Source organism: Xenopus tropicalis, chromosome 8 (assembly GCF_000004195.4).
Source record: "Xenopus tropicalis strain Nigerian chromosome 8, UCB_Xtro_10.0, whole genome shotgun sequence".
NCBI classification, from domain to species: Eukaryota; Metazoa; Chordata; class Amphibia; order Anura; family Pipidae; genus Xenopus; species Xenopus tropicalis.
In genome coordinates this window covers 3619025-3641340 of record NC_030684.2, presented here as the reverse complement: position 1 = coordinate 3641340, position 22316 = coordinate 3619025, and the positions used below count along the sequence as shown (strand labels likewise).

Sequence of the window (22316 nt, the reverse complement as noted above, 5' to 3'; positions counted from 1 at the left end):
GGGGCATTAATATCTTGGAATTTTGAGAACATTGTAAAGGAACAGTGTTCACACCACAGGGTGGAACTGGTTCTGTTGAAATGGTCTCATTGGTCTCAAAACCCCTGCAACTGGGGCACCAACTGTTGATCTTCTTTTGAACACAACTAATTGCATCGTGCTGGGTTTTCTTTCCACCTAACATATCAACTGAAGATCAGGAGACCTCTTTTATAGGTAAATAATCATAAATATTGAAGGCCTTTATGATTCTTTTAGGTTTAATTCAGACATGGAAGCCCCTGGCTGGTTTGATAGGAAGAGTTAATTCCTTTTGTAAAACCACAAAGTCAACAAATTGAGCAGAAACCGCAGCGGATGTGGGAATTGGCAGTAACCAGGCAGGTTCCGGTTGGGTAATGCAGGTTACTTCACAGCAGTAAATCCAGGCAATCCCAGTGTAATGAGAGTTTGGAGGAGGAACATAGGCCACTGCTTATAAAAGGGTGAGTTACCCTCAATATGGGTATTTGCACTGCAAGAAGAACCATGAGTGGGTGGGTGCAGAGCTTTCTCCTCTTGGTGGCCGCCATCCTTTCCTCTGCAGAGGAGACCTGCCCAGGTAAGTGATTCCGTCTCACTCTCAGTGAATCCAATGCCCCAACCAACAAGACCAGCTCTTTGGAGTTCACTGTGTTGGGTGGAACTGAAGGGAGATCCATAGATCAACATTAATGAGGTGAGAAACAAGTCACATATACCCATTCTCTTTCCTAAGATGTCAAAGTGATTGGAGTAGGGGCTTCAGACAAGCTGAGCATTCTGCGAGGATGTCCTGGGAGCCCTGGAATACAGGGACCACAAGGGCCCACTGGTCCTGCAGGAGCAAAAGGTAAGTGATATTCTTCTCTGCTTCTCCAGAACCTACTACAGACATATCTATTACTCTTAACAATCATACAAGGGAAACTGGTAACATTTCCCCATAATGTATTTCCAGGGGAGACAGGAGCACCTGGGGTTCCTGGGATTATGGGACCCACTGGCTTAAAAGGTAAATACACAACTCAACAAACTCCGTAATGTCATTTATCATTGGATAGTAGACACGTCAATAACCAGTCCATGATATACATTGTATAACCTACCCTCATACTCCATCTCGTACTCGATCTTCATTGGTTGTTTGTATCCCAGTTAAAGCCACAGTATCCCCCCTCTGTAGCAGCCCCTCACTTAAGGTCCATTAATTAACTCTATAGAAGTAGTGTAGTTAGTTGCATTTATTGCAATTTCAATTAGTAGCGGCTGCCTGGTGTTAGTAAAACAAATGAAGAAATGGGCACTTACCTACTAACATTCTATGTTCTCTTCCACAGGAGAGCAGGGGAATCCGGGGCAAACAGGCCAAAAAGGTATGTGCAGGATTTAGTTGGATTTCCCATTACAATAAATATCATTCATGGAGAGAAACTGTGCTTTGTGTGATGCCATGCAAGTAAGGAGGCTGAATGGTATTCTACTCCCCTGTTTAGGTGACCAAGGGGATCCTGGTGTGCCAGTCCCAGGGAGTAAGTACTCATTGGTTACTGATTTAAAGCTTATCTTTAGCCCAATACATAGAAAGGCAAACATAGGTATTTGGGGTTCAGTCGGCACCCTCTAGGAGCAGTGGGTGTGATAGACTATGGCTGTGGGATAGCAGGTATAGTAGGGAGAGATGGTGCCTATAGTAGCAGTGGGGGGATAATAGCCTCTGGGAAGGGACTGGGGCTGTGGGATAGCAGGTATAGTAGGGAGAGATGGTGCCTATAGTAGCAGTGGGGGGATAATAGCCTCTGGGAAGGGACTGGGGCTGTGGGATAGCAGGTATAGTAGGGAGAGATGGTGCCTATAGTAGCAGTGGGGGGATAATAGCCTCTGGGAAGGGACTGGGGCTGTGGGATAGCAGGTATAGTAGGGAGAGATGGTGCCTATAGTAGCAGTGGGGGGATAATAGCCTCTGGGAAGGGACTGGGGCTGTGGGATAGCAGGTATAGTAGGGAGAGATGGTGCCTATAGTAGCAGTGGGGGATAATAGCCTCTGGGAAGGGACTGGGGCTGTGGGATAGCAGGTATAGTAGGGAGAGATGGTGCCTATAGTAGCAGTGGGATAATAGCCTCTGGGAAGGGACTGGGGCTGTGGGATAGCAGGTATAGTAGGGAGAGATGGTGCCTATAGTAGCAGTGGGGGGATAATAGCCTCTGGGAAGGGACTGGGGCTGTGGGATAGCAGGTATAGTAGGGAGAGATGGTGCCTATAGTAGCAGTGGGGGATAATAGCCTCTGGGAAGGGACTGGGGCTGTGGGATAGCAGGTATAGTAGGGAGAGATGGTGCCTATAGTAGCAGTGGGGGATAATAGCCTCTGGGAAGGGACTGGGGCTGTGGGATAGCAGGTATAGTAGGGAGAGATGGTGCCTATAGTAGCAGTGGGGGGATAATAGCCTCTGGGAAGGGACTGGGGCTGTGGGATAGCAGGTATAGTAGGGAGAGATGGTGCCTATAGTAGCAGTGGGGGGATAATAGCCTCTGGGAAGGGACTGGGGCTGTGGGATAGCAGGTATAGTAGGGAGAGATGGTGCCTATAGTAGCAGTGGGGGGGATAATAGCCTCTGGGAAGGGACTGGGGCTGTGGGATAGCAGGTATAGTAGGGAGAGATGGTGCCTATAGTAGCAGTGGGGGATAATAGCCTCTGGGAAGGGACTGGGGCTGTGGGAAGCAGGTATAGTAGGGAGAGATGGTGCCTATAGTAGCAGTGGGGGGATAATAGCCTCTGGGAAGGGACTGGGGCTGTGGGAAGCAGGTATAGTAGGGAGAGATGGTGCCTATAGTAGCAGTGGGGGATAATAGCCTCTGGGAAGGGACTGGGGCTGTGGGATAGCAGGTATAGTAGGGAGAGATGGTGCCTATAGTAGCAGTGGGGGGATAATAGCCTCTGGGAAGGGACTGGGGCTGTGGGATAGCAGGTATAGTAGGGAGAGATGGTGCCTATAGTAGCAGTGGGGGATAATAGCCTCTGGGAAGGGACTGGGGCTGTGGGATAGCAGGTATAGTAGGGAGAGATGGTGCCTATAGTAGCAGTGGGGGGATAATAGCCTCTGGGAAGGGACTGGGGCTGTGGGATAGCAGGTATAGTAGGGAGAGATGGTGCCTATAGTAGCAGTGGGGGGATAATAGCCTCTGGGAAGGGACTGGGGCTGTGGGATAGCAGGTATAGTAGGGAGAGATGGTGCCTATAGTAGCAGTGGGGGGATAATAGCCTCTGGGAAGGGACTGGGGCTGTGGGATAGCAGGTATAGTAGGGAGAGATGGTGGATATAGTAGCAGTGGGATAACCAATATTATTTTCCCCAGCTGCACAGAACTGTAAGGAATGGTTGGATCAGGGAGGTACAATCAGCGGTTGGTACACTATTTACACCCCCTATGGGCTCCCTCTCTCTGTGCTCTGTGATATGGAAACCGATGGAGGAGGATGGATAGTAAGTTGGGGGGGTGTGTTGGTCTTTAATGGGGACGTACAACACAACCTTAATAACTAATGGATATTGGAATCTCTATTATTCCCCCCCCAGGTGTTTCAGAGACGAGCAGACGGCTCGGTGGATTTTTATCGAGACTGGAATTCATACAAGAGAGGGTTCGGGCGCAAAGAGAGTGAATTTTGGTTGGGGAACGATAATCTCCATCTCCTCACAGCAACAGGTGAGACCTCTATTTCCTTCTATTTGGACCTTGAGGTTTAAAGCCCTTTCCCTGTTCAATCCCCAATCTAAGTTTGTCCTTAGAATCCGCTCTGTATGAGTTGGACTTGGGCTGCAACAAATAGTGATCCCTGCAGTTATTGGCCCCTAATTCCTAGAGGGAGCTGCTCCCCCCAACCCTGTTGCTCCTCAGGATGAGGGTCTCTGCCTCTGTACTTTCCCCTTTTACAATTTCAATGATCAAAAATGATTTTTTTCCTTAATTAGGGAATTTCCAGCTCCGGGTGGACCTGACAGATTTCAGTGAGCAGCGCACTTACGCCGCATACAGCAACTTCCGTATCGCTGGGGAGGCCCAGAACTACACCCTGAGTCTGGGGGGTTTCACGGGAGGAGACGCAGGTACAAATTTCCCCCCTGAATGTGTGAGGGATCTGGGTAAATAAGTCAGAGCTGTAGAATGGAACTGTCAGAGGGTTCCCCTAGTTGTGTCCATGCATGCCTTTACCAAGATGGCCATGTAGCCCCAAAGGGGAGAATTTACCGGGGAAGTACAGTTTGGGGCCTGGGGTGGGTGAGGCTTCAGGTAGCCCCACAGTGGCCTTGTGAGATCGGGTTCCAGAGATATATATCCAGTAGGAGGCAATGATAATGAAAAGGAATAATGGTATCACCGGAGGAGACTTGGCTGGAGGCAGTCGGAGGATGAGGCAGCTCGGTGCTGTTGAATTATTGAGTTTGAGACCTATTTCAGTCCAAGAGTAACCGCATGTATTCAGGTCATAGTCATTGGTCAAATTCTTGTTTGAAGTCTTAGGGGTTAGAAGTATGAAGGGAAAGGTCTTTAGATGGGTATTCTTGGTGGGGTCATAGAGTAATAGAAAGGGAGGCTGAGCTGCTCTATATGCCCAGGTAGTTATGTTATATGATATGCTATTATTCTCCTACATACCTACAAACAAAATGTAGAAATGCTACAGAATAAGAATGAAGGGAGTGTAATAATGGGCGTATTCTATCAATATAACCCATCCTGTCTCACGCAGGGGACTCCCTATCGGGGCACAAGAACTACCCCTTCAGCACTAAAGATAGAGACAACGACATTCACCTCACAGCCAGCTGTGCCCAGACCTACAAAGGTGCCTGGTGGTACACAAAGTGCCACTCGTCCAACCTGAATGGACTCTACCTGCGTGGAAATCACACCAGCTACGCCAACGGGGTTAATTGGGGTGCAAGCAAAGGGATACATTACTCCTACAAGGTGTCGGAAATGAAATTCCGTCCCCAGCCTTAAGGAAGGGCGGTGACTTGATGATGGACAACAGTCACTGGGCGGTACTGACCCAACAGAACTTCTCCTCCTGCTTCTTTTCTCTTCCAGAGAACCTCTTCAAGGGGCATTCACCAACTAAATATATTTTCAAAGCAGTTTTTGTAGCTTAATGTCTGGGGTTTTCCAACTTTTTCTTCCTGCTTTCACTTTTGATTCCCCCAATAAAATGAACCTTTCAGGTGCACCATTGGCCATTAAGATTTCTGTACCGCAGTCTGGCTCTGTCTAGAAACTCAAGCCCCTTGCTGGTTTGGGCCGTAGAGTCAATGACTGATATAAAACTACCAAGTCAACATCTATAGCGTACACAGCAGTGGCAGGAACCATGAGTGTAGGGAGTTAGAATACACACCAAAGGCAGTTTATATCTATTTATAAGATATAGGTGCTCCCCAGGCTGGTTGGTGTCCTTCAAAAGAACCTGGGAGTGAGCAAAGCTTTATCCTCTTGGTGGCCACTATGCTTTCCAATGCTGAGGACTCCTGCCCAAGTCAGGAGGTTCCATTCCCATTCACAATGCATCCAAAGCCCCAACCATCACCACTGGCCAGTAGGCCACATGTTACATTGTAAGTTCTAACTTGATATCTTGTGAGCTTCATTGGATTCCTTTGTACTAGAAGGCAATGAAGGATATAGAAAGGGTTACAGATTTAGGCCCATGACTAGTTAGTGGGGACTAAAGTGAAGAAGTTATAATTATTATAATTTATAACTTTATGCTCTTGTCTTAGTAAAAAGTCATTGGGGTAGGGTGTTCAGACAAGCTGACCATTCTATAAGGATATTCTGGGACCCCAGGAGCACCAGGGCCACACAGGTCACACAGACACTAAAGGTCACTGATATTGTTTGGAGATTTTAAAATTAGGTTGATGTTCTCAGCAGCTTATTCCATACTGTGGGGAGCAAACACACTTCTTCATAGAGCCAATCTCTTGTCAGAGGGCCACAGAAATGGGTCAAGTCTTGACACTCGAACTGAAGTGTCCTCTTATATCTCTACAGCACTGCAAGTCACTTGTTTTAGCTCCTACTACTACTGTTCCTGAACTCCAACTTATTCAACCTGAAGAAGGTCATTAGCCCAAAGATATCACACACAGTTGTCATAACAATCGGCTCCAAGTCTTTTGAAGTATTGAAATGATGGGGTGCTTGTCTCGGGTGCTAAAAGATGGACCCAAAACAGCAATTTCATTAGCAATAAGGTAGTGAATTACCCCAACAACATTCCATCATAAGAAGGCATGCCCTCTTGGAATACTCTAATACAAGCCCTACTTGGTGGAATATGAGGCCATTCTTTAACATTAAATGCTTCTGGTTCTTTGGGTGGTCAAGTAAATTCAATCCTTTTGTGAGAGATACCATGAATAGGATTACTGTTGGGTGTATTTTCCACCAGTGTTAAATGTGGTCTACTATTAATACCAGGAAAAATACCTGGATTTGTTTGCTAATTTCTTGTTAGTGGCTGAATGAATGAGTCCCAGGAGTGAATGGAGGGAGAGTAGGAAAGACCTTCTATTCTGTACTCCATTTAATGTTTTCAGTTGGCCAGCGGTAGGTAGTGAGAAGTGTGCCAGAAGCTGGTATCCCAGGAGGGGAAAGACAGCAGGGCTGCGTGAGTAGCCCGAGCGTTCACGAGTGTAAAAGCCACTGTCAATGTGTGAAGGTCATTGGAGATGATGAGAAGCCCAGGAAAAGGTTCCAGAGGTGAAAGCCCAAAGAAGGGACAAGTTTTTTCAATAAGTTTAATGAAGTTGCTGATGACCTGTGAGCTTGATGTTGGGAAGAATTTGCCACATATGGTGGAGGATGTGGGCAATGTTAGAAAGGAGCTTTTAAAGAGACATACACCTGTTAAAAAGGGCTGGTGGGCCAAAAAATGCCTTTAAGAGACTGTGATAATATGGAAAGTGATGCTGCTTACCCTGGAAGAGAGATACCATGGAGACCCTGGAGAACTGTGAGCTTTATGCTGGGAAGAATTTGCCCTAAATTAACCTGTGTAGCTAATTTCCCCCAAAAATTACATAAACAGGCAGACAGAACGTCACATATGGTGGAAGATGCGGGCAACGTTAGAAAGGAGCTTTTAAAGAGACACACACCTGTTTAAAGGGCTGAAGAATTGATGTCCCTGTGTCTATGCTCCTGGTCCTCTTCTACCCTGCCTACCATAGCTAATTTCCCTCAAAAATTATGTCTACAGGCAGACAGTATGTCACACTTTATTCCCTCGAAAACTTACAGATTCAGTGATGTATGAAACCCATGCAGATTCAATGATATTTAGATCCTGGAATTCAGGAAGCCAACAGAATTTCTTTAGTGCCATGTGTTTGGGCATAATTATCTTGGAATTCAGGAACATCATGGTGGTTGCCCCACAAGGAGCACCTGGTTCTAGAATAGGTTCTCATATTCTTCAAACATTAAATGACCATGACAACGTAATGACACCCACGACAATGGCTTTCCAGTATCATCATGGATCCACCAGTAGTTTATCGGTTGGCAACAGACATTCAGGGTTGAAGGCATCCTTTTTCCACATATAGGAAAAAGTGTGAAGTACAACTCATTGACTTAATGGTGGCCAAACCTCTCCTATAGCTTAAACCTACAGCAAATTCATTATAACTCTAATTGTCACCCTCTACATTGTATAGATATGAAGCTGTATAGTTATCTTTATATTTTTCATATACTTATTTCATATTTATCAAGACACATCCAGGCTGGTTTAGTTTGAAGAGTTAATCGCTACTGTAAAACCACCAAGTCAACAACTTGAGCAGAAACCGCAGCAGATGTGGCAACTGGCAGCAACCAGGCAGGTTCCAGTTGAGAAATGCAGGTTGCTTCACAGCTGTAAATCTACCCAATCCCATTGTGATGATGATTAGAAGGAGGGACAGAGACCAGAGAGAGTTCTATCCCACTGATTATAAAAGGTAGAGGTGCCCCCCAACCTGAGTATTTGCAGTGCAAGAAGAACCATGCCTGGGTGGGTGCAGAGCTCTTGGTGACCACCAACTTCACTCTGCTAATGATTCTTGCCCAGGTAAGTGATCCCACTTACAGAGAATTAAATGCCCCAACTAACAGCACCATCTTTTTGGATTCAACAATGTAGAGAATTTGAAAATATATGCAACCTATCATTGGATACAAGACATGTCAATAGCCTGTCCATGATATAAAACCACTCCCTTTGTACTTCAGGTAATCTTTATTGCCTCTATGTATCCCAGTTAAAGCCCCCACTACTCCCCCAAAGCTCTGTAATTGCACTTTTCTAATATGCACTCTTTTTGCTCTGGCACTCATATTAGAAGGATTCTGTCAAGGGAAAGCACATTTTCTACCAAATGCATCAATCATTATCACTCACTCCTCCAGCAGAATCTTCCATTGAAACCCATTTTTTTAAAAGACTAAACCAACTTTTTTTTTAATTTTTAAATTGGCCTTGATGCAGCCATTTTCTTAGTTTTCCAAGTGCCCTCAGTCATGTGCCTGATAAACGTTAGTCCCTTTTTACTGCTGCACTGCAAGTTGGAATGATATCACCCCATTCTTTCTTCCCCCAGCAGCCAATCAGCAGTACGATGGGCAGGTAACAGGGTAACAGCACCCTGAACCCCTCTGCTGAAGGATTCATCTACCTTAACTGATAGAAGCCATTAGCATGAATTAGCTTTTAGAGTAAAGAATATATAGTATGTAAATGCAAATAATGGCACACTGACTTCAAAGAACACATTATACAGTGAGAGGCAGAGGGTAGTGACACCACAAATATATTAAAGACAGTTAGAGTCATGTGAAAGGACTTGGGAAATCAGTTTGGCAAGATTCTTTAATAGGCTCCTTAATATGATATAAACTACCATTGGTTAAGTAATCATTCTGGGGTTATAGTTTTTCTTTAAAAATGCTGTTAGGATTGATTTAATCTTGGGGAACCATAGAATAGGAATAAAAAGGTGGGTGATGATGTCTGACCCAACAGAACTTAATAACCAGCTGCCCCTGTTTCTTCTGTCTCCCAGGGAACCTCTTCTAGGGGCAATTGCCAAAAAATATCTGTGTGCAAAACAATATCTGTAGATAAAAAATAAACTCAATTGTGCTTTTTTGGACACAAGTGCACTCAATATTTTCACAGGGAAGTGAAAGCTCTTCTGCCTAAAGGCTTCTGCGGTCTACAAAAGAGAAGTTGTACTTTATCATAATAATGAACTTTTTCGGAGTGGGATCAGTGCTGAATTTATGGTCTGCCCCTTTTTTTATCAGTTTTTACTTACCTGATAACCCAGGCTGGTGCTCCTCATAGCACAGTAAACTGCACTGGCATGGGGTATTTCTGTAGAAGCTCATTTGGCTGGACCAGAATGAAGATAAGACGGAAGACACAGAAGAAGATGGTGACCAGGAGCTTCTACAGAAAAACCCCAGGCTGGTAAAGTTCTTAGTGGGCAGGAGTACTGGCATCTGAGGTATCAGGACTCTAACAAGCAACTCTAACATTTTGGCACCCCCCCCCCCCACCCCAGTGATTATACGTTTTTAACCAGAAACGTAGAATGGAGACCAGAGGGAATTCTCCCCTACTGCCTATAAAATACAGGAGTTATCCAGTCTGTTTGTGTCTTGTAGAAGGAACCAGAGGTGCAGGAATTTCTTCCCTTTGTGGCCACCATCCTTTCCTAGGTGCAGGATAAGAAGATACCATGCCACATACAATGCATACCATGCCCCTAGCACCGAGGGGTTCGTAAAATGTTAAACCTCAGCTCCAATTTGATATCTTATGGGCTTTTATGGATTCCAGGTGGGAATGGAGGATATGTGTCAGGTCTGACCACTCGTGAGTGACTAGTAGGTACAAGCCGGTGTGCTGAGCGACCCAGAATATGTCCTTTTATGGCTGGATAATGACTGGAGGCCATAGTATGATGAACAGAAATAGCAAACAGAATGAAATAAATATGTTGAGGCAAAAGTCCGGGGCAAAGCTCAGGGCAGGCTGAAGATGAGTCCAAAAGACAGGCTTAACTCCAAGGCTGGCAGCAGACAAACTAGGTCAAGAAAACAGCCCAGAGGTCAAACCAGGGGATCCAGAGAAGACGGGTACCAGGTAGGGACTGGAGAACAGGAGCAAGGAACCAGGCAGAAAACATGGGAACCATGAAACAGGCTAGTTATCCTGAGTTGCAAGGAGCAGGTTTATAAAGGTTCCTAATTGGTAGACTAACAACACGTGATTAACAAGATGGGTGGAGACAAGAGGGAAGCAGGTAGAAATGCTGGATGCACATCAGGGCAACCGACCAAGTCCTGCCCAAAGAGCCTCCTCTGGCTCAGTAGGTTCATGCAATCACAGTCCAAGGTTTGATTCCCCACAGGTGCTGACAATATGGAAGAGGTTACAGATTCAGGTTTCCTATAGACATGGAGTGCCCCTTGTGCACAGAAGGTAAACTTAACATGTTTAATGTGTCGTACTTGTCTTGTGGGCTAAAAGATGGGTCAAACTGGCAATGGCATTAGCGAACATGGGAACTCAGAAGTTCAACCATACAAGGTGCACAAGACTTTGGAATCACCCAAGGTTACCATGAAGCACACAAGGAGCTGGGACGGTTTTTGGAACACCGGTCCTTCTAAAGAATAGCCTCCAGTTCTTTGATGGATGAAGGACATGCAACTCTTTACCCACTGTACTACAGAACTTGCCATAAACATTCAGCAATTTTCAAATCCTGGTATTTGTCTTTAAAACCAACTCAACTTTTACAGCACAATGTATTCAGGTATAATTGTAATGTAAGAATATCATGGTTTGGACCACAGGGACCACTTGGTTCTACAAAATTCTCTCATATTTCTTGACCAATAAATGGTCAAGACCTAATTAAAGACCTAATGACTCTCACATTGACTGCCTGTGCCATTATGGATCCACCACCAGTTAAACAGCTGGCAAAGGTGTCAAAGGAATTGAATTCATTGTTCGTGTAATTATCTTAGGCTTTATCCAGACACATCCCCACTGCTTTGATAGGAAGAGTTAATCGCTTCTGTAAAACCACCAAGTCAACAACTTGAGCAGAAACCGCAGCGGATGTGGGAATTGGCAGTAACCAGGCAGGTTCCGGTTGAGAAATGCAGGTTCCTCACAGCTGTAAATCTGCCCAATCCCATTGTCATGATGATTAGAAGGAGGGACAGAGACCAGAGAGAGTTCTATCCCACTGATTATAAAAGGTAGAGGTGCCCCCCAACCTGAGTATTTGCACTGCAAGAAGAACCATGAGTGGTTGGGTGCAGAGCTTTCTCCTCTTGGTGGCCACCATCCTTTCCTCTGCAGAGGAGACCTGCCCAGGTACGTGATTCCCTCCCTCGGAGCATCAACTCCAACTAAAATCACAATCTGTTTGCATTCAACTGTGTCAAGTGGCACTTAAGAATAAAGCATGGGTCTTAGATATACCCTATCACTTATATTTGCTAACCTTATAACCCTATGATTTTCCCCTAGACGTGAAAGTGATTGGAGTGGGGGCTTCAGACAAGCTGAACATTCTGCGAGGATGTCCTGGGACCCCTGGTATACAGGGACCACAAGGGCCTGCTGGTCCTGCAGGAGCTAAAGGTAAGTGATATTCTTCTATTAGTCCAGATTTTACTAGAGAAATATCTATTTCTTCAGCAAAACTTTTTCGGGGGATACAGGAGCACCTGGGATTCCTGGGATGATGAGCCCCACTAAGGTAAATACACAACTCAGCAAACTCCATAATGTAACATAAAACATGCATAACCTCTAAGATATCCTGTAGAAACAATGTATTACTGGATCATAGATATCTCCATGGCCAGAGACAATAGTAAGTTGTCTCTATAGAAGTAATCTAAGTAGGTTTTTGGAACTGGTTGCCTTGTGAGGTTGTAGCCATTGGCTAAGGAAGATGACTATAGAAGAACAATAAACAGGAGAACAAGGAGATGTGGGCAAAATGGTGTTTGGTTGGGCTTCACTACCTGCACCAATACAAATAAGTAGATACAATGAATATAAGATGAAGTTTTCAACATGATATGTACTTATCTATGAACAATACATATTGCTCATAATAGGGTTGAATTTCTCATAACAATGTATACTGTGCTTTGTATGATGCTATGCAATACAAGGGTCAACAATGGACATGAAGAATTGAATGTCTAATTAACTGTAATCCCTTCTGTAGGTGACAAAGGAGATCCAGGTGTGCCAGCTCCAGGGAGTAAGTACTTACTGAATTCTTTTTGGCAGATACACTAGGGAGAGATGGTGCCTATAGTAGCAGTGGGGGGGATAATAGCCTCTGGGAAGGGACTGGGGCTGTGGGATAGCAGGTATAGTAGGGAGAGATGGTGCCTATAGTAGCAGTGGGATAATAGCCTCTGGGAAGGGACTGGGGCTGTGGGATAGCAGGTATAGTAGGGAGAGATGGTGCCTATAGTAGCAGTGGGGGGGATAATAGCCTCTGGGAAGGGACTGGGGCTGTGGGATAGCAGGTATAGTAGGGAGAGATGGTGCCTATAGTAGCAGTGGGATAATAGCCTCTGGGAAGGGACTGGGGCTGTGGGATAGCAGGTATAGTAGGGAGAGATGGTGCCTATAGTAGCAGTGGGGGGATAATAGCCTCTGGGAAGGGACTGGGGCTGAGGGATAGCAGGTATAGTAGGGAGAGATGGTGCCTATAGTATCAGTGGGGGGATAATAGCCTCTGGGAAGGGACTGGGGCTGTGGGATAGCAGGTATAGTAGGGAGAGATGGTGCCTATAGTAGCAGTGGGGGGATAATAGCCTCTGGGAAGGGACTGGGGCTGTGGGATAGCAGGTATAGTAGGGAGAGATGGTGCCTATAGTAGCAGTGGGGGGATAATAGCCTCTGGGAAGGGACTGGGGCTGTGGGATAGCAGGTATAGTAGGGAGAGATGGTGCCTATAGTAGCAGTGGGGGGATAATAGCCTCTGGGAAGGGACTGGGGCTGTGGGATAGCAGGTATAGTAGAGAGAGATGGTGCCTATAGTAGCAGTGGGGGGGATAATAGCCTCTGGGAAGGGACTGGGGCTGTGGGATAGCAGGTATAGTAGGGAGAGATGGTGCCTATAGTAGCAGTGGGGGGATAATAGTCTCTGGGAAGGGACTGGGGCTGTGGGATAGCAGGTATAGTAGGGAGAGATGGTGGATATAGTAGCAGTGGGATAATAGCCTCTGGGAAGGGACTGGGGCTGTGGGATAGCAGGTATAGTAGGGAGAGATGGTGCCTATAGTAGCAGTGGGGGGATAATAGTCTCTGGGAAGGGACTGGGGCTGTGGGATAGCAGGTATAGTAGGGAGAGATGGTGGATATAGTAGCAGTGGGGGGATAATAGTCTCTGGGAAGGGACTGGGGCTGTGGGATAGCAGGTATAGTAGGGAGAGATGGTGGATATAGTAGCAGTGGGATAACCAATATTATTTTCCCCAGCTGCACAGAACTGTAAGGAATGGTTGGATCAGGGAGGTACAATCAGCGGTTGGTACACTATTTACACCCCCTATGGGCTCCCTCTCTCTGTGCTCTGTGATATGGAAACCGATGGAGGAGGATGGATAGTAAGTTGAGAAACTGTGTTGGTCTTTAATGAGGACGTACAACACAACCTTAATAACTAATGGATATTGGAATCTCTATTATTCTCCCCCCCCCCTCCCCAGGTGTTTCAGAGACGAGCAGACGGCTCGGTGGATTTTTATCGAGACTGGAATTCATACAAGAGAGGGTTCGGGCGCAAAGAGAGTGAATTTTGGTTGGGGAACGATAATCTCCATCTCCTCACAGCAACAGGTGAGACCTTCTAGTTGAACCTGGACTTTCAAAGACTATTTCCTGTTCAATCCCCAATCTAAGTATGTCTTCTCTGTATTGGACTTGGGTTGTCCCAAATAGTTATCCCTGCAATTATTGGATCCTAATTCCTAGTGTTAGCGTCTCATCCAAACCCTTTTGATCTTCAGGATGAGGACCTCTGCCTCTGTTCTTTCCCCCTTTTACAATTCTCAATGAACAAAAATTATTTTTTGATTTGGTATCATTCAGGGAATTTCCAGCTCCGGGTGGACCTGACGGATTTCAGTGAGCAGCGCACTTACGCCGCATACAGCAACTTCCGTATCGCCGGGGAGGCCCAGAACTACACCCTGAGTCTGGGGGGTTTCACGGGAGGAGACGCAGGTACAAATATCCCCCTAAATGCATGTAGTTTGTACCATCTCATGTGAGTCCAAGAGTAGAAATGATCCAGTGACCTCACTGGATTCATTGGTCATAATCATTGTTGCAGTCTCAGGGATGGACAGATGAGGGGAAGAACCCTTATTTCATGAAATTCCCTTAGCTTCCTGCCCTTGTGTCATGGACTGAGAGAAGGAGGCCTGAGCTGCATGCTAGGTAGGCTTTAGCTGATGACCATATTCCATTCAATGGTATTAAACTACTCCTGTCTCGTGTAGGTGACTCCCTATCTGGGCACAAGAACTTTGCCTTCAGCACTAAAGACAGAGACAACAAAGGCAGCTGTGCCCAGAGGTTCAAAGGAGGCTGGTGGTATGAAGCCTGCCATTATTCCAACCTGAACGGACTCTATCTGCGTGGAGATCACACCAGCTATGCCAATGGAGTTAACTGGAGCGCAGGCAAGGGTTACTATTACTCCTACAAGGTGTCGGAAATGAAGATTCGACCCCAGCCTCAAGACTAGGACAGGCAGCAGCCACTGGGCGGGACTGGCCCAATATTATTGCACCTGCTTCTGGGGAGGTATTGGAAAATAAATCTGTTGAGGGGGTCTCCTGCTTTATTCATGCTGCACATCATTATGTTTTTCATTTACTCACTGCACTCTTCCACTCGCCAAAAGAGTTTTACTTATGATAACTTCATATAGGAGGGGGTTGGCCAGATGACTAGATTGTCCTCCCCACCTCTTTTTTTTAACTGCTTTCTCCGTTTATTTCCCAATATAATAAATCACAAATCAAACACACCATTGCCCATTAATACTTATTTACCCTATTCTAGTTCTGTCGGCAAACATAAGCTCCAGGTTGGTTTGGGCTGTAGAGGACAATCACTGCTATAAAACCAACAACTCATCGTTTTGAGCAGAAACTGCAACCAGGTTGGTTCCAGTGAGCGATGAGTGTTGGGAGACAAAATGGAGACCAAAGGGCGTTCTCCTCCACTGCTAATAAAATATGGTTGGTTCCAGTGAGCAATGAGTGTTGGGAGCCAAAATGGAGACCAAAGGGCGTTCTCCTCCACTGCTAATAAAATATGGTTGGTTCCAGTGAGCGATGAGTGTTGGGAGACAAAATGGAGACCAAAGGGCGTTCTCCTCCACTGCTAATAAAATATGGTTGGTTCCAGTGAGCAATGAGTGTTGGGAGACAAAATGGAGACCAAAGGGCGTTCTCCTCCACAGTCAATGGCTCTCACGGTACTGACAGCCATATACTCAGGGGCCTGGCAGTATAATGCATGTCATTGGTTCAATATGAATGGGCTGCATGGTAGGATGAAGTAAAGGATGGAGGCTATTTAACTCTTGACCAGGAGCAGAGAATAGGTGGACACTGCATATTGAACATGATAGGACTTAACTATGTAACTATGTCTTAGTCATATTTTTTGACCATTAAATGACCCTCAAGACCTAATACATTTCAATGATCGCCCATACCATTAATGGTCCACCAGCAGTTGGCCAATGTGTCAAAGGCAACTGTATTGATTGAACATATAATTATTTTAGGTCTTATCCAGACACATCTCGGCTTTGAAGAGTTTGAAGAGTTAAACACTCCTTTGAAACCACCAAGTCAACAGCTTGAGCAGAAACCGCAGCGGATGTGGGAACTGGCAGTAACCAGGCTGGTTCCGGTTGAGTAATGCAGGTTGCCTCACAGCTGATAATCCACGTAAACCCGTTGTCATGGTGGTTTAAAGGAGGGACAAAGACCAGAGGGAATTCTATCCCACTGCTTATAAAAGGTGGAGGTGCCCCCCAACCTGAGTATTTGCACTGTGAGAAAAACCATGAGTGGGTGGGTGCAGAGCTTTCTCCTGTTGGTGGCCTCCATCCTTTCCTCTGCAGAGGAGACCTGCCCAGGTAAGTGATTCCATCCAACTTCCATCCAATGGACTACTATTTGTTTGCATTTAAGGTCACTAAAGAATAAAGGAAGGGTCCCAGGTAATACCCCATGACTTATATTTTCCCCAACGTATTACCCCTTGCTCCCCTCAGATGTTAAAGTGATTGGAGTAGGGGCTTCAGACAAGCTGACCATTCTGCGAGGATGTCCTGGGACCCCTGGAATTCCAGGACTACAAGGGCCCACTGGACCTGTAGGAGCTAAAGGTAAGTGATATTTTTCTCTAGTAGCGAAATATCTATTACTCACCCAAAATCAAACTGGTAACATTCTCCCATGATGCATTTTCAGGGGATAGAGGAGCACCTGGGGTTCCTGGGAAGATGGGACCCACTGGGTTAAAAGGTAAATACACAACTCAACAAACTCCATAATGTAGGTAACAAAATAAACTAAGTATTTGTGCTTTTGAAATGGGCACTTACCTACTAACTTTCCATTTGCTCTTCCTCAGGAGAACAAGGGAACCCTGGGCAAAGAGGGCAGAAAGGTATCTGCAGGATTTTAATTGGTAGATACCATAATGTTCAGATCTATAGGGTTCCAGAGCAGAATAAACCACTGAGATTTCTATATTGATACTGAGAATACATTCTGTCATAAAAGTGTTGTATTTCCCATCACAATAAATATCATTCATGGAGGGGAACTGTACTTTTAACAGATGTCTAATTCCCGGTTTAGGTGATAAAGGAGATCCAGGTGTGCCAGCTCCAGGGAGTAAGTACTCATTGGCTGATTTTCAACTTTAAATAGTGCTAATTATTGACAGTATTAATCTGGTCTCCAAGCATTGTCAGTAGTGGGATAATAGCCTCTGGGAAGGGACTGGGGCTGTGGGATAGCAGGTATAGTAGGGAGAGATGGTGCCTATAGTAGCAGTGGGGGGATAATAGCCTCTGGGAAGGGACTGGGGCTGTGGGATAGCAGGTATAGTAGGGAGAGATGGTGCCTATAGTAGCAGTGGGGGGATAATAGCCTCTGGGAAGGGACTGGGGCTGTGGGATAGCAGGTATAGTAGGGAGAGATGGTGCCTATAGTAGCAGTGGGGGATAATAGCCTCTGGGAAGGGACTGGGGCTGTGGGATAGCAGGTATAGTAGGGAGAGGTGGTGCCTATAGTAGCAGTGGGGGGATAATAGCCTCTGGGAAGGGACTGGGGCTGTGGGATAGCAGGTATAGTAGGGAGAGATGGTGCCTATAGTAACAGTGGGGGGATAATAGCCTCTGGGAAGGGACTGGGGCTGTGGGATAGCAGGTATAGTAGGGAGAGATGGTGCCTATAGTAACAGTGGGGGGATAATAGCCTCTGGGAAGGGACTGGGGCTGTGGGATAGCAGGTATAGTAGGGAGAGATGGTGCCTATAGTAGCAGTGGGATAATAGCCTCTGGGAAGGGACTGGGGCTGTGGGATAGCAGGTATAGTAGGGAGAGATGGTGCCTATAGTAGCAGTGGGATAATAGCCTCTGGGAAGGGACTGGGGCTGTGGGATAGCAGGTATAGTAGGGAGAGATGGTGCCTATAGTAGCAGTGGGGGGATAATAGCCTCTGGGAAGGGACTGGGGCTGTGGGATAGCAGGTATAGTAGGGAGAGATGGTGCCTATAGTAGCAGTGGGGGGATAATAGCCTCTGGGAAGGGACTGGGGCTGTGGGATAGCAGGTATAGTAGGGAGAGATGGTGCCTATAGTAACAGTGGGGGGATAATAGCCTCTGGGAAGGGACTGGGGCTGTGGGATAGCAGGTATAGTAGGGAGAGATGGTGCCTATAGTAGCAGTGGGATAATAGCCTCTGGGAAGGGACTGGGGCTGTGGGATAGCAGGTATAGTAGGGAGAGATGGTGCCTATAGTAGCAGTGGGGGATAATAGCCTCTGGGAAGGGACTGGGGCTGTGGGATAGCAGGTATAGTAGGGAGAGATGGTGCCTATAGTAGCAGTGGGGGGATAATAGCCTCTGGGAAGGGACTGGGGCTGTGGGATAGCAGGTATAGTAGGGAGAGATGGTGCCTATAGTAGCAGTGGGGGGATAATAGCCTCTGGGAAGGGACTGGGGCTGTGGGATAGCAGGTATAGTAGGGAGAGATGGTGCCTATAGTAGCAGTGGGGGGATAATAGCCTCTGGGAAGGGACTGGGGCTGTGGGATAGCAGGTATAGTAGGGAGAGATGGTGCCTATAGTAACAGTGGGGGGATAATAGCCTCTGGGAAGGGACTGGGGCTGTGGGATAGCAGGTATAGTAGGGAGAGATGGTGCCTATAGTAACAGTGGGGGGATAATAGCCTCTGGGAAGGGACTGGGGCTGTGGGATAGCAGGTATAGTAGGGAGAGATGGTGCCTATAGTAGCAGTGGGATAATAGCCTCTGGGAAGGGACTGGGGCTGTGGGATAGCAGGTATAGTAGGGAGAGATGGTGCCTATAGTAGCAGTGGGATAATAGCCTCTGGGAAGGGACTGGGGCTGTGGGATAGCAGGTATAGTAGGGAGAGATGGTGCCTATAGTAGCAGTGGGGGGATAATAGCCTCTGGGAAGGGACTGGGGCTGTGGGATAGCAGGTATAGTAGGGAGAGATGGTGCCTATAGTAGCAGTGGGGGGATAATAGCCTCTGGGAAGGGACTGGGGCTGTGGGATAGCAGGTATAGTAGGGAGAGATGGTGCCTATAGTAACAGTGGGGGGATAATAGCCTCTGGGAAGGGACTGGGGCTGTGGGATAGCAGGTATAGTAGGGAGAGATGGTGCCTATAGTAGCAGTGGGGGGATAATAGCCTCTGGGAAGGGACTGGGGCTGTGGGATAGCAGGTATAGTAGGGAGAGATGGTGCCTATAGTAGCAGTGGGGGGATAATAGCCTCTGGGAAGGGACTGGGGCTGTGGGATAGCAGGTATAGTAGGGAGAGATGGTGCCTATAGTAGCAGTGGGGGGATAATAGCCTCTGGGAAGGGACTGGGGCTGTGGGATAGCAGGTATAGTAGGGAGAGATGGTGCCTATAGTAGCAGTGGGGGGATAATAGCCTCTGGGAAGGGACTGGGGCTGTGGGATAGTAGGTATAGTAGGGAGAGATGGTGCCTATAGTAGCAGTGGGGGGATAATAGCCTCTGGGAAGGGACTGGGGCTGTGGGATAGCAGGTATAGTAGGGAGAGATGGTGCCTATAGTAGCAGTGGGGGATAATAGCCTCTGGGAAGGGACTGGGGCTGTGGGATAGCAGGTATAGTAGGGAGAGATGGTGCCTATAGTAACAGTGGGGGGATAATAGCCTCTGGGAAGGGACTGGGGCTGTGGGATAGCAGGTATAGTAGGGAGAGATGGTGCCTATAGTAGCAGTGGGGGGATAATAGCCTCTGGGAAGGGACTGGGGCTGTGGGATAGCAGGTATAGTAGGGAGAGATGGTGGATATAGTAGCAGTGGGGGGATAATAGCCTCTGGGAAGGGACTGGGGCTGTGGGATAGCAGGTATAGTAGGGAGAGATGGTGCCTATAGTAACAGTGGGGGGATAATAGCCTCTGGGAAGGGACTGGGGCTGTGGGATAGCAGGTATAGTAGGGAGAGATGGTGCCTATAGTAACAGTGGGGGGATAATAGCCTCTGGGAAGGGACTGGGGCTGTGGGATAGCAGGTATAGTAGGGAGAGATGGTGGATATAGTAGCAGTGGGATAACCAATATTATTTCCCCCAGCTGCACAGAACTGTAAGGAATGGTTGGATCAGGGAGGTACAATCAGCGGTTGGTACACTATTTACACCCCCTATGGGCTCCCTCTCTCTGTGCTCTGTGATATGGAAACCGATGGAGGAGGATGGATAGTAAGTTGGGGGGGGGTGTTGGTCTTTAATGGGGACGTACAACACAACCTTAATAACTAATGGATATTGGAATCTCTATTCCCCCCCCCAGGTGTTTCAGAGACGAGCAGACGGCTCGGTGGATTTTTATCGAGACTGGAATTCATACAAGAGAGGGTTCGGGCACAAAGAGAGTGAATTCTGGTTGGGGAACGATAATCTCCATCTCCTCACAGCAACAGGTGAGACCTCTATTTCCTTCTATTTGGACCTTGAGGTTTAAAGCCCTTTCCCTGTTCAATTCCCAATCTAAGTTTGTCCTTAGAATCCGCTCTGTATGAGTTGGACTTGGGCTGCAACAAATAGTGATCCCTGCAGTTATTGGCCCCTAATTCCTAGAGGGAGCTGCTCCCCCCAACCCTGTTGCTCCTCAGGATGAGGGTCTCTGCCTCTGTACTTTCCTCTACATTTCTCAATGATCAAAAATTATTTTTTCCTTAATCAGGGAATTTCCAGCTCCGGGTGGACCTGACAGATTTCAGTGAGCAGCGCACTTACGCCGCATACAGCAACTTCCGTATCGATGGGGAGGCCCAGAACTACACCCTGAGTCTGGGGGGTTTCACGGGAGGAGACGCAGGTACAAATAATCTCTTATCTGTGAAGACTGTGGGTCAACTGGGGCAACTGCTGTTGTCTCACTTTGAGTCCAAGAGTGTAAATGATGAGGCAGATGATGGGAAATAGAGCATTTTCCCCTTGGTGGAGTGGTAGAGTCATAAGGATCTCTTTTAAATGGAATAACTACTCCTCTCTTACACAGGGGACTCCCTATCCGGGCACAATGGCTACGCCTTCAGCACTAAAGACAGAGACAACGATATTCATGACGGCAACTGCGCCCAAATGTTTAAAGGAGCCTGGTGGTACACAAATTGCCATGGGTCCAACCTGAACGGACTCTACCTGCGCGGAGATCACACCAGCTACGCCGACGGGGTTAATTGGAGCGCAGGAAAGGGGTACAACTACTCCTACAAAGGGTCGGAAATGAAGTTTCGCCCCCAGCCTTAAAGTGGGAAAGGGACTTGATAACATACAGCAGCCATTGGGCGGTACTGGCCCAGTATGACCTGCTGGACCTTCTAGAGAACCTGATAAAGGGGCAGTCACCAAATCAATATCTGTTTTTGTAGCATAATACACTCCCCTCTTGCTGCCTGTTTGTCTTTGTATTTTCCAATAAAATTAACCTTTTCCAAATCGCAGAGCAATGCCCGTAAGTTGTCCTTTACCCCTAGTTCTTTCCAAAAACTGAAGCCGGAGAGTTTAGTGTAGAGGTAATTACTTCTTTAAACCCATCAAGTCAACATCTCGAGCAGTAAAAATAGTGGCAGTAACCAGGATAAATGTTGGAAGGAGAACAGAGACCTGAGGTAGAGCTTTGATCTCCTTACAAAATACAGATGCCCCCCCAGCAATGGTTTGTGCTTATCAAAAAGAACCATGATGGGCTGGGTGTAGAAATTACTCCTCTAGGTGGCCACCATCCTTTCCATTGCATAGGATACCTGCCAAGGTCAGAAAATTCCATTCCATTCACAATGTATCCAATGCGCCCAACAAACTGCACTGGCCTGTGGGTAGAGTGTTACCCTCCAGCAATGGTTTGTGCCCATCAAAAAGAACCATGATTGGCTGGGTGCAGAAGTTACTCCTCTAGGTGGCCACCATCCTTTCCATTGCATAGGATACCTGCCCAGGTCAGAAAATTCCATTCCATTCATAATGTATCCAATGCGCCCAACCAACTGCACTGGCCTGTGGGTAGAGTGTTACCCCCCAGCAATGGTTTGTGCCCATCAAAAAGAACCATGATTGGCTGGGTGCAGAAGTTACTCCTCTAGGTGGCCACCATCCTTTCCATTGCATAGGATTCCTGCCAAGGTCAGAAAATTCCATTCCATTCACAATGTATCCAATACGCCCAACCAGCTGCACTGGCCTGTGGGTAGAGTGTTACCCTCCAGCAATGGTTTGTGCCCATCAAAAAGAACCATGACTGGCTGGGTGCAGAAGTTACTCCTCTAGGTGGCCACCATCCTTTCCATTGCATAGGATACCTGCCAAGGTCAGAAAATTCCACTCCATTCACAATGTATCCAATGAGCCCAACCAACTGCACTGGCCTGTGGGTAGAG

The 22316-nt window shown here is 46.9% G+C and overlaps 3 protein-coding genes across 6 annotated transcripts; all 3 read left to right on the top strand.

The window, feature by feature from the left end:
- Nucleotides 1–517: 517 nt before the first annotated feature.
- MGC107908 (protein) lies at nucleotides 518–5246 on the top strand. The gene is made up of 9 exons (NM_001015738.1): nucleotides 518–601; nucleotides 758–871; nucleotides 980–1033; nucleotides 1359–1394; nucleotides 1515–1550; nucleotides 3376–3503; nucleotides 3597–3726; nucleotides 3993–4127; nucleotides 4772–5246. The coding sequence occupies exons 1-9, from the start codon at nucleotides 529–531 to the stop codon at nucleotides 5023–5025; spliced, it is 960 nt and encodes a 319-aa protein (NP_001015738.1). The 5' UTR covers nucleotides 518–528; the 3' UTR covers nucleotides 5026–5246.
- A 2798-nt stretch (nucleotides 5247–8044) lies between these two features.
- On the top strand, nucleotides 8045–15158 carry LOC101733339 (ficolin-1-A). 3 transcript variants are annotated; one of them, XM_018089634.2, is made up of 8 exons: nucleotides 8045–8137; nucleotides 10485–10555; nucleotides 11621–11734; nucleotides 12333–12368; nucleotides 13601–13728; nucleotides 13831–13960; nucleotides 14213–14347; nucleotides 14626–15158. In XM_018089634.2, exons 2-8 carry the CDS (start codon nucleotides 10531–10533, stop codon nucleotides 14871–14873), a joined length of 816 nt encoding a protein of 271 aa, XP_017945123.1. In that variant the 5' UTR covers nucleotides 8045–8137; nucleotides 10485–10530; the 3' UTR covers nucleotides 14874–15158. The 3 variants fall into 3 exon arrangements, with proteins under 3 accessions (XP_017945123.1, XP_031746660.1, XP_017945122.1); XM_031890800.1 differs by lacking the exon at nucleotides 8045–8137 and having other exon boundaries at nucleotides 9815–10555; XM_018089633.2 differs by lacking the exons at nucleotides 8045–8137; nucleotides 10485–10555 and adding an exon at nucleotides 10587–11464.
- A 1018-nt stretch (nucleotides 15159–16176) lies between these two features.
- Nucleotides 16177–21383, top strand: MGC108470. Of its 2 annotated transcripts, XM_012969802.3 has the most exons (9): nucleotides 16177–16283; nucleotides 16422–16535; nucleotides 16621–16674; nucleotides 16784–16819; nucleotides 17014–17049; nucleotides 20009–20136; nucleotides 20228–20357; nucleotides 20621–20755; nucleotides 20939–21383. In XM_012969802.3, exons 1-9 carry the CDS (start codon nucleotides 16211–16213, stop codon nucleotides 21187–21189), a joined length of 957 nt encoding a protein of 318 aa, XP_012825256.1. In that variant the 5' UTR covers nucleotides 16177–16210; the 3' UTR covers nucleotides 21190–21383. The 2 variants fall into 2 exon arrangements, with proteins under 2 accessions (XP_012825256.1, XP_031746656.1); XM_031890796.1 differs by lacking the exon at nucleotides 16784–16819.
- The last annotated feature ends 933 nt before the right edge of the window (nucleotides 21384–22316 follow it).

What these genes read in the sequence shown, in the direction of transcription:
- LOC101733339 (XM_018089633.2), top strand. Translation starts at nt 11,392, where the DNA reads ATGAGTGGTTGGGTGCAGAGCTTTCTCCTCTTGGTGGCCACCATCCTT. An exon ending in AGGTGTGCCAGCTCCAGGGA is followed by an intron (nt 12,369 to 13,600) that starts GTAAGTACTTAC and finishes TATTTTCCCCAG; the next exon opens with CTGCACAGAACTGTAAGGAA. An exon ending in TTTCACGGGAGGAGACGCAG is followed by an intron (nt 14,348 to 14,625) that starts GTACAAATATCC and finishes TGTCTCGTGTAG; the next exon opens with GTGACTCCCTATCTGGGCAC.
- MGC108470 (XM_012969802.3), top strand. Translation starts at nt 16,211, where the DNA reads ATGAGTGGGTGGGTGCAGAGCTTTCTCCTGTTGGTGGCCTCCATCCTT. An exon ending in GGGACCCACTGGGTTAAAAG is followed by an intron (nt 16,675 to 16,783) that starts GTAAATACACAA and finishes GCTCTTCCTCAG; the next exon opens with GAGAACAAGGGAACCCTGGG. An exon ending in CCGATGGAGGAGGATGGATA is followed by an intron (nt 20,137 to 20,227) that starts GTAAGTTGGGGG and finishes TCCCCCCCCCAG; the next exon opens with GTGTTTCAGAGACGAGCAGA.
- MGC107908 (NM_001015738.1), top strand. Translation starts at nt 529, where the DNA reads ATGAGTGGGTGGGTGCAGAGCTTTCTCCTCTTGGTGGCCGCCATCCTT. An exon ending in GGGGCAAACAGGCCAAAAAG is followed by an intron (nt 1,395 to 1,514) that starts GTATGTGCAGGA and finishes TCCCCTGTTTAG; the next exon opens with GTGACCAAGGGGATCCTGGT. An exon ending in TGGTGTGCCAGTCCCAGGGA is followed by an intron (nt 1,551 to 3,375) that starts GTAAGTACTCAT and finishes TATTTTCCCCAG; the next exon opens with CTGCACAGAACTGTAAGGAA.